At 38.6% G+C, this 10,804-nt stretch overlaps 1 protein-coding gene across 1 annotated transcript; it reads right to left on the bottom strand.

The window, feature by feature from the left end:
* Nucleotides 1-10: 10 nt before the first annotated feature.
* EMB25 (DEAD/DEAH box helicase) lies at nucleotides 11-7,364 on the bottom strand. The gene is made up of 8 exons (XM_021437290.2): nucleotides 6,662-7,364; nucleotides 6,391-6,566; nucleotides 5,992-6,105; nucleotides 5,497-5,605; nucleotides 5,326-5,412; nucleotides 3,943-4,061; nucleotides 2,898-3,075; nucleotides 11-2,725 (listed from the first exon to the last, which is right to left on the bottom strand). Exons 1-8 carry the CDS (start codon nucleotides 7,121-7,123, stop codon nucleotides 470-472), a joined length of 3,501 nt encoding a protein of 1,166 aa, XP_021292965.1. The 5' UTR covers nucleotides 7,124-7,364; the 3' UTR covers nucleotides 11-469.
* Between the last annotated feature and the right edge of the window lie 3,440 nt (nucleotides 7,365-10,804).

The following is a 10,804-nucleotide window of genomic DNA, read 5'->3' as shown; positions in this document are numbered from 1 at the left end:
AAAATGTAGAATGACTAAATGAAAACAAAAACGGGAGCTTCATGTTTCAATTTCACCATCCTAACGGACCAAAAAGCCAACAGAAGAAAGGCAAAGGTACGAGTGCTCCTGGCTGGATCCATATGACTCCCACATATCCATTGGCAGAAGATGACGATTCATACCTGGCCTGACATGACTCCACACAATGCCAGCCCATAATTGGTACTGGCACTGACGAGGCAGATAAATTTTGCTTTTTCCCCATTAATTTAATATGTTAAAATGTACACTGGCTTGACAAGTAATTAAAAAATAATCTTTTCTTCCAGCAAATGGAAAATGTTTGACAGTTGACTCCGGGAATTGGACTTTCGCAAACAAAACATGCGCTCCTTCGGGTAGGCGTAGCCAATTCCAAGTCAAGATGTGTATTATCGACATATACAATAAATAATTATTACGTGTTAACCGACAAGGCAAAGGGATATCATCCGGCGAGCTCGCTTATGGGTGGACGGTCCATGACATCAGATGCAGTTGTTGCATTGTTTTGCAGCAACGGATCAATATCAGGCAACTTGGGAATCTGAGCCAAAAGGTCGATGGTTCGTCTTAAAAGGCGAGCTAAATCACCCTCATCCATGGCACAATCCATCATCAATTCCCTCCAAGATAGGCCGGATGCCCAGGCTTCGACCATTCCAGAAAACTGGCCATCCAAACAGCAAGGTATCTCTACCCCATGCTTCTCTTCAAGTTGCAGAAAGGAGTTTCTTTGTTCATCCAATAAACCAATGACATTTAGGACAGTAGAGGAAGGTTCATATATGTAGTTATTATTTTTCCAAACACGAACCTTGATCCCCTCAGAAACTAAACTTGCACACACAGCGGCAAGTTGTGCAGGCTTCAACTCCAGTAAGATTTTATTTCGAAGGACCATTGCCAGCCACAGTTCATTTTCTCCTCTTATTGCAGCTGCAGTTTCACCAAGAGGGAATATTACGTGCGTATTTATATCTAATGCCCTTGTTTCATGAATCACATTGCTGATTTGGACAAACTCCTTCCAACCAGACGGCTCGATTCGCTCCATTCTATTGGTCAAGTGATTTGATCTAGCCTTCAACCGCTTTATCTTTTCCTCGGTAAACCTAGCCATATCCAAGATTTTTTTATATTCTCTGAAGCCTTCTGTACGGGCTATCTTTTTCTTCAAACGTGCTACTTTGTTCCTTTGTTCCCTGTAATGTTCTACAGATTCATCGTATTCTTCCGACATATGCAACACCTCATCGCTTTCAGAAAGACTACTTAAAACTGGCACGTTTAGACTCCAGGACCATGTCTCTAGAGATCCCTCTGCGTACCATAAACCACCAAGCTCAGAGTCAGCAACTTTTTCCCACTGCAGCTCCTCCTTATCAAGAAGTGTCCTCATTATTTCCCGAGGCAAAGCATCCCCCTGAGTTAAAGCAACATCAGGAAAGCCAGTCCTATAAACAGTTTTAATCCACTTCTCTGTAAATAGATACCAGGAGTTATCTGAACCAAGAGCCACATAGTAAGTTGGTTCAACATCTTGATTAGTGTCAGGCTTACCAGCATTTAACTCAGATCCAACACTGCCCATTGCAAAAGAATCATCAGCAGACACCATCTTTTTAAGTTTTGACCCATCCAGCAACTCAACCTTCCCCAGATAAACAGCAGGAACTACGTTTTGAACTCCTTCAGAATCCCTATACTGCAAGCAAATGAAGGGGAGGTGTCCATTTTCAAACTCCTTCAAGAGAGGTTTCAAAGCAGAAAATCTCTTCAATTCCATTCTTCTTCGTAATTCAGTCCTAAGGCGTTTTTCTGCCCTTAATTCCTCTTGTAGATCTGCAATCTCCTTATATGCCACCTCTGACAGAAGTTTCCTGCTTTTTCTATCTATGGCATCATCACTAATTTCGGAAGTCAATGCTTCAATCTCTTTCTCTATTTTAGCAAGCTCCTCTTTCGCAGCAAGCATTACATTGCTGCCCAAGTAGTTTCCAAAACTTTGCTCCACTAACTTCCTTGCCTCTTCCAAAGTTCTCCTTCCTTGTAAAGCATTCAATTGGTCTGATTCATTAGGCCTACGAGTAACTTTTGCTCCTCCCAGAAGATTCAACACCATTCCATAAGAAGCAGTGAACTGTGACACAAGGGGTTCAACTCCAGAAAATAGAAGCTCGCAGCACTCTTCACCACCTTCGTAAGGAGTCTGCACTATCACAACATGACCCCTTTCATCTATGCCTCTACGTCCAGCGCGCCCTGCCATTTGGAGCAATTCATTAGGGCTTAACTGGATACGTCCGCTGCTTGTCCTTTTGCTAAGAGATGAAATAACAGCTGTCCTAGCAGGCATGTTGATTCCAGCCGCCAGGGTTTCTGTAGCAAATACGACCTTAACAAGTCCTCGCTGAAACAGCTCTTCAACAAATGATTTCCATAGCGGAAGACAACCAGCATGATGTGCAGCAACCCCTCTAATAAGTCCTTTGACTGCAGTCTCCCTCACAGCATCAGGATATTGAAGGCGAAACTTCTTCAACGCAAGTTCTACCTCACTCATCTCACACTCATCCAAAAGGCTGCAGTCTTCAACATACTGCACAGCTGCATCACAACCTCTCCTATTAAAAATAAACCAAATTGCTGGAAGCATGTCCTTTGCTTTGAGGTGCCATAGTGTATCAACAACTTGAGGAACCTGAAAATTATCATTATGCTGTAAATAATTTTTTTTATTATGATTGTTGCTAATCTGGCAAAAGGAGACCCTCAACAAGTGTTCTTTATTTGCAAACAAGTTACGCCAACCACAACCAAAGAATAAAATTACTACACCATACTTGTGACTTTTCAAAATTAAAAAACCATACCTGTGAACGGCGAATCATGTTTTTGTCATTCTTTGAAAGAGGCTGCTCAGACATGCTAACTATACCATCAAGGCTCCCATTTCTTCCACGCCGTCGTGAATTTCTTCTTCTAGATCCATCATCCCTGTAAGATTTAACTCCTGAAGCAGAAAGTTGTAAATAATTGAGTGACAGCTTCCTGTTCCAGGTTCCAAAAGAAAATTGAAAATTTGTTAGAAGTACTAAGAGATACTTGTGATACAAATGCAAAATATCATCTAAAGAGAAAAGCGCCAGACGAATTTATAATGTAAAGGCGTGACAATATTCGATGACATTCACATTGCTTGAAAGTAATAATTGGAACACAGTAAGCTAAACTTGCAAGCAACTATGCCGATAAATTACCAATTACAGAAAATAACCATTGAAAAGATGCAATCTTTAAAAAAATCTGATACAATTATGAAATTTTATCAATTTTCATTTAGCAGAATTTTCATTTAGAGAGAGAGAGTTTTGTCTAAGAAAAGGCTATCGATTGTATTTGCATGTGTGCGTGTGTGTGGTAAAATACAGAAACATTTAACCAGAATATAAACAGAATAGTACGGATTCCATAATGTTAGGAGTAACCCAGATTACCCCTTTCAAATTATTATTACAGAAAAATAGAATAATTAAGTAAAGTATTTTGGTAAATGTGAAACAAGCACTGATAATCTTACCCCAAAAAGTACTAATCATATACCAACAGATACACATGTCACGTGTCCATAATTTCACACTAAAACTACACAGCTCAATGTTTCTTCTGTAAATACCTTAGATTACCACTTTCAGATTATTATTACAAAAACAATAGGCTAATCTAAGTAAACTATTTTGGTAAACGTGAATAGGGGCAGTGCTAATTTTACCCCCCAAAAAATTATAAATTATATGCCAACAGATACACATGTCAAGTGCCCATAATTTCACACTAAAATGCCTACACAAATGTTTCTTCCCGCATATGAATCCCCCAAAGATGTTCCATAAGGCCAGCAGTTTCTATTTGAAATACCTATTCATGTGTGTTCCTTTTTCGTTAAGAAGAGGCAATAAGGAAGTCTTCGTTGAGAAGTGCCAAGTCAATGGAACTGGACGCCAGGATGATGTTACCAGCTCTGTTTTACCATGAATCTAGAAACAAAATGAAAATTAAGGGGAAAAATATCAATTAACTCATAGGCTCTTAGCTTATAATTCAAAGATACAGAGGTCAAGGTTAGTACAACTATCATGAGTAAGTGGGAAGATCACACAGCTAGGAGGGAATTTTCTGGAATCTTTGTGCACTTTCATCGTGCATACCAATCTGACTTGGAACATGTACCTTCAACTGTAGAATAAATCTAGTTTTATGGGTTGAGTCAAACAAAGACAACAAAGATGCAAATAAAGAAGTTACTAAACAGGAACTGGCCCCAGTTACATTCACTGAATGAGAGAAATATTGAAAACAGAAGATAAGCTAAAACCTAAGAGAAGGACATTCATAAGATGAATGAGTCCAAAATTGCATTTTTTCTCATGGTGATAACACTTTTTCAACGGGGTGATGCTAAGTTCAAATTGAATGAGTCAAATCTTCAAAGTGGCAGACAGAGATTACTTGTCTAAACACCATTTCATCCCCACTCTTCTCTCCTAGAAAGAAATATCTGTTGAATTTTCTTCAAAAAAATAACAAGCAAGTTTGAAATTAAGGCTCAATTGACTTAAGCTGACAGAAAAATAAGAACAAGTTTGCTTGAGCATTTAGCACAATGGTAGGTGGATGTGTCCTCCTCAAACAGCCAGGTTGAAACCCCCTTCCCCCAAAAGTTAAAAATGAAAAAAGAACAAGCTTAACTCAAGGAGCCTAAGGCTAAAACCAATATTATGTTTTTGGTGAAATGACATTTACTAAAATAACCAAGTAGAACATGAAGTCTACAACACTCCTGACAAGCTCATCTTGAAATAGAATGTCAAGCCCAGCATGTAAAAGATTACATTGGGATATCAAATCAACACTGAGCCCCATGAGATTATACATCACCAAACAATATACTGCTCACTATCTTTGTTTACTAATCAAGCTACGAGAACCAACGGTACATAAAAGCAGTCTAGCAAGTAGTACAACAAAGAGAAAATTTGCTGATGGCGGAAAAGCCAACATGCTGAAGACAAGTAAAATAGAAATCATGCCATTGCCAGTGAATATCTCCAACTTCGAGATCAAGGCTGAACACTTTACCAGGAAATCCATTTTGAGTTTGTGATTCCAAGAGTGCAAGACAAACAAACAAGGGCAAACAAAGATACAGAGAGGATATAATGCATATTCATAATCACTCTCAAACATATGAACCAATATCAGGGATGGTCCAAGATCATATGATATGATGAGGAACAGTACCTGACCAATCCAACCAGCTAGCTCATCTGGATTTGCAACTGTCGCTGACAGACATATAAGTTGAACTTCTTTTGGGCAATAAATCACCTAACAATGTTTCACAACTAGGTGAAAATACATTAAACAATGACAATCCAGAAATATATGTGGTCCAAAAATCAATATACTCACTATCTCCTCCCACACAGTACCCCGAGATATGTCACTTAAATAATGAACCTCATCGAGAACAATCACATCAACATGAAAAAAACCACTCCCAGAAGAAGCCATTCCAACACTGCATCAGCAGACACAATAAATCACCATGCTTAATTTCAACTACTAACACAAGCCTTAAGAAAGAAAACTATGGGGGCTGCAAATGAAGCATTTATAAGACATGCAATACCTATATGAGATTTCTTCCTAGAAAGCAATATAAGTCTGATCATCCCCAGACCTAAAATAAACATGAGGCAGTCAATACCCTCCTAATGGGGGGTAAAAATTGCCAACACAACATTTTTGTTGCAAAGTGATACACAGTACTTAATATATACTCTATAAGTATATAACCAATGAAAACTTCATACACATTAGATATATGGCACCATTCACATCAACATTACACAGAACTGTGCATATGCTTTACCAAGACCAGGCATACAACATAAACTAGAGTACCTATTATACAACATGTTGCGCAAAATCTCTGTAGTCAAGACTAAAACCTGTGCATCCTTGTTGACAGCAGAATCTCCTGTGAGAAGCCCGACATTGTTATCCCCAAATGTCTCCCTAAACCAACAAAGATCACCATATTAGCTTGAAGGATTCACCTATAACTATTTTCACTACAAAATTTTCCAATTCCAACAATTCATAGTGGCAGGGCCAAGGGAAAATTTGTCGAGGCCACAATATGGTTGAGGTTTTAGAACTGTATGTAATTAATTGTATGTGATAACTCAAAATCACTCCAAAACTTAATAAACTTAATAAAATTTATTGCAAAAATAAATAGAAAGTGAAGATTATAGCTCATTATGCTTGTTGAGAGGGAACGAAAATAACTATGATTACCTGAACTGTCGAAACTTCTGATTGGACAATGCCTTAAGCGGAGTTGTATAGAATAACCTGCTTCCCCTGGCTACCGTTGCCACGGCCGCAGCTTCCGCAATTAAGGTCTTTCCACTACTTGTTGGCGCTGAAACCACCACCGATGAACCCCTCAAAAATGCTTCTATGGCTATTCTCTTCAAAACAAAAGGCCCAATCATTATATTTTGAAGAAGAAGAAGAAGAAGAAAAAGCTGATTCCAAAAAAGGTAAAATATTGAAAATATGGAACCTGAAACTTATCAATGCGAAAATCGTGAATATCAGCGAGTGCATCAACGTCAATCATTTCCTGGCCGAATTCTCTAACTAGGTTACAGAGCCTCTCGACACGTTGCCACGTGGATTCCTTGCGCCGGTTCGAAAAATCCACCGAGATTTCAACTTCGTCTGCACTCTGTTGGATATCGTCCGAAACTTCGCCTGAAACGTCGTCGTATTCGTCGGCAGCTTCGTAATCGTCGTCGTCGTCGTCTTCGTCATCTTCGAGTTCTTCGTCGGCGTCGGAGAGTTTGGGTTCTGAGGAGAAGGGAGAGCGTCGGGATTTGAAAGAGAGACGGAAGGAAAGTGGAGAGAGGATGGATTTGGGGCGACAGAAAGGGAGAGATTGAGCGAGAGAGTGACAGTGAGAGATCTGGCAGTGTTTGGTTGTGGGGAAAAGGGGAGGAAGCGAGAGGATAGAAAGAGTGTTCATGGCGGGAGTGGTATTGACAGAAATTTTGGATTGGCTACCTCACCTTCAGCTCAACTATTACGTGGAATTCTCATTTTGCTACAACGAATATCCGCTAAATTCTGCGGGAAAGTTTAGAAATAAAATACGAACCGCTGGCGGTTTGAAAAATCTAAAACTTTTTTATTAATTCTAAAATATAAGATCTTTTCAGATAAGTTTAATTGTTTTAAGTTAAGATAAGAGATTTCGAAATAAAAATATTTTTAATGAGATGTTTTTATTGACACATACTCTCATATACAAAGCATGTTGAAATTGTGTGAAACGGCATGATGAAAACCTATGACATAGCATGATGAGAAATTGTAACACGGTATGATTAGAATCTGTGACACGGTATGGTCAGAATATGTGACATGCCATGACTTGAAGATGTGACATGCCATGACTTGAATGTGTGACACGCCATGGCTTGAATGTGTGACACGTCACGGTTTGAAATAGAAAAAAAAATGCGGACAAATAATAAGGAAGCCGTTTGAACTTCCACTAAACGAATATTATAAGGCCATTGCATTTTATTATATATTTTTTCAAAATTTGCAAACATCTGTATGAAGGAACTAAGTGAATTTGATTCATTCCTCATTCCCAAAGGGACTAGATTGTTCGACTTCGTTCTTTGCAAGCTTAGTGACATCACAGTAACAATATCAGTTATCAGTGAAGAGGTCAGTCAGTCTTAAGTTAAAACTTTCTTCAGTTAGTTCATTTTTTGTTGGGTTGCTGTGATATGTTTGTGTTTTGGCATTTGTTATGTTTTAACTATTTTCTTCCTGGTTTTTGGGTAAATTGTGGAGAAAGAGAGTTATAACATTTTTTTGCTCACATGGTTTACGATCATACCAAAGTTTTGAAAGGGCTTTGCGTCTGCATATCATGTAACACGAACTACAACATTTGATCTGGTGTGTAGTAAGGTAACTGGTTTTTGGGGGTTTTAGCTTATTTTCTAGATTTTTAGCATGTCACCACATTAGGTATTTTAAGACAATTTGTGTAATGAGTCAGTAATTATAGTGATTGGTGTGTCACGACGTGGCATGGTTGGCATGTCACCACATTGGGTATTTTAGAACAGTTCATGTGATGAGACAGTAATTATAGTGATTGGCGTGTTACGACACGGCATGGTTAGCATGTCACGATATGGCTTAACATTGGCATGTAACAACATTTGACTTGGTATGGTTAGCGTGTAACAACATTTGACTTGGTATGCATAACGTGTAACAACATTTTACCTGGTATGCATAGCATGTAACAACATTTATTTCTTTCTTCAGTATACCGTGTTGCACATTATGGGTTAACTCACACGTGCATGTGTGCCATGTTTTGTAGATGCAGTTTAGATAATATGATGATCTTAACAGTTTGCTTGTTGTATTGAGGGAGAAATAGGCGTTCAAGGTCTCCATTAACACACACTGTAAATGGTCGCAACTACATTACATCAACAAGACTCTTCAAGAAAAAGGGAAGTACGATGCAGTCAAGTGTACATGCTTTGGAATGCTGTTGGACATATATCTATAAGGCTACTTTTACTCTGGTCTCCTGCAAAACATTATGATTCATCGAATCACTGATACAAAGTCAATGGACCATGAGTTATGGTTGCTATTAGCAAGAGCAAGCCATGTATCAAAGCAAGAGTTTTGCCTTATCATCGGACTCAAGTTTGACCCAATGTCCTATGTATTCACACGACTGTAATAGGTTGTTCCCGACAGAATTCATTCGAGATACTTGAACGGGCAACAGAACGTTAAGCTACAAGCATTGCTTGACATGTTTTGAAGAGGCAATATTCAGCGACCAGAAAATGGGATCAAGATGGCACTCGTCTTGATTGCGAATAATATTTTATTTGGTCAAGATTATCGTACACGGGTGATGCCTTGGCTCTTGTCATTGGTGGAAAACATCGACGCTTAGAATGTCTTCCTCTAAGGTCACTATATTTAGAGGCTGATCGAGGACTACCCATTGAAGGGGTTCGAAGTGTCTGCCCCAAACTTGCCGAAAGATAATTGTTTACTCTACAATGTTTACAGGTTTGCGTTGGTGATACAGGTATTGTCATGTAACATTTTTCAGTTTCCTTTTGACATAATAATTAATGGTTGTACTCATTTATTATTTACGGTCTGTTAATGGTTACATTTGACTTGCAGTTCTGGGAAATAGAGGTGATTCCTGCATTCCAAAAAAGAGTTACCCCTTTTGCTCCAAAGGACAAAGCCTACCCATATACCTGCAGATGGCAATCTAATCAAAAACCAAAAGACTTCTACAAAGCGGTTGTGAAGTTGGAGTCATCTCAGCATGTGAGTGAACAACTACTAATTTATGTTGTAAATTTGTACAATAATTATCATAAAATTTATTCAAAATGCTTATTTTGCAATTGTGGACACTTGAAACCTTGGAACCCACCCCCGATGAAGCCACATAGGAGTATTTGATTGATATTGATGTCCCCTTATCTAAAGGGCACTAGTAAGTGCCAATAGGGCACATGGAGGATCAAGCGGACTAGGGTTTATGTGCTAAGGAAAAGAGGGGAAACTTGAAAGAGAAAAGAGCCGTTAGTCTCTTTAAATGGAGGCACACCCCAACTTTTGGAGATAATGAGCTGTCGGGATTGAGTTGATAGAGAAAGGGGACGACCATGACAATGTCAGCGGATAGCCGGTAAAGACGATTCTAATGGTTTATGTTCAATAATTCTATATGTGATTATCGAATAACACAATAATATCTGTGTTTGCAGTTGACGAAGGCAACAACAGCTCCTTAACCATCGAGAGGTCTTACTTAGATGCATAGTACTAACGAGCCACCGATAAGAACGGTTATAATGGCTTGTGTTCAATATTTTCACATATGTTTATCAAATAACATAGTAATTTCTGTTATTGTAGTTGACAGATTGGAGGTGATGACAGCTCCTCAACTACCGACTGGTCCTACTCAGCCACACAGTGCTAACGAGCCATTGATAAGAATGGTTTATGTTCAACATTTTCTCATGTTTATCGAATAACACAGTAATTTCTGTTATTGCAGTTAACGAAGGTGACGACAGCTCTCCAACCACCGATTGGTCTTGCTCAGTTGCATAGTGTTAACCAGCCACCAATAAAGATATTAAAGTTTTAATGGTTTATGTTCAACAATTTCATATATGATTATTAAATAACACAGTAATATATGTTATTACAGTTGACCTATTCGAAGAGAGTCAATGATGGTGCAGTCATCAAACATCAGTCACGACGGATCTTACGCAAGTATAAAAAAGACATGTTGGAGTTGAAGGCCTCAATTCAATCATTAACTCTCGTAATGCAAATGCTTGATAACTGTATTATTGGTCGAATTCTAAACTGCTTTAAATTACAAGTACGTTATTCTATCTTTGCTCATATATTGGTGCTTTACGTTTAGCGGGTGTAGTCCTATTTTTTATTTTTGGTTTACGGTTTATGGTATTTTGTAAGTTCATGGATTTTTTCCATTTGTCTCATTCTATAGTGTGGTGCTTGATCTCACCATGATGGTGAGCAGCATGATGATGTTGATGATGGGCAGCATGATGAACCTGGTGTTCACATTTACCATGACGTTGTT

The sequence above is a fragment of the Theobroma umbraticum genome, unplaced genomic scaffold (assembly GCF_002168275.2).
Source record: "Theobroma umbraticum cultivar Fairchild unplaced genomic scaffold, ASM216827v3 scaffold_20.0, whole genome shotgun sequence".
NCBI classification, from domain to species: Eukaryota; Viridiplantae; Streptophyta; class Magnoliopsida; order Malvales; family Malvaceae; genus Theobroma; species Theobroma umbraticum.
This window is presented reverse-complemented; position numbering and strand designations above follow the sequence as displayed.

Excerpts from the sequence above, each read along its gene's own strand:
- EMB25 (XM_021437290.2), bottom strand. The coding sequence starts at position 7,123 with ATGAACACTCTTTCTATCCTCTCGCTTCCTCCCCTTTTCCCCACAACC. Across the intron at positions 5,606-5,991 it reads CGCAACATGTTGTATAATAG|TGTTGGAATGGCTTCTTCTG; the intron begins GTACTCTAGTTT and ends CTGCTGATGCAG. Across the intron at positions 5,413-5,496 it reads GTACTGTGTGGGAGGAGATA|GTGATTTATTGCCCAAAAGA; the intron begins GTGAGTATATTG and ends AAACATTGTTAG.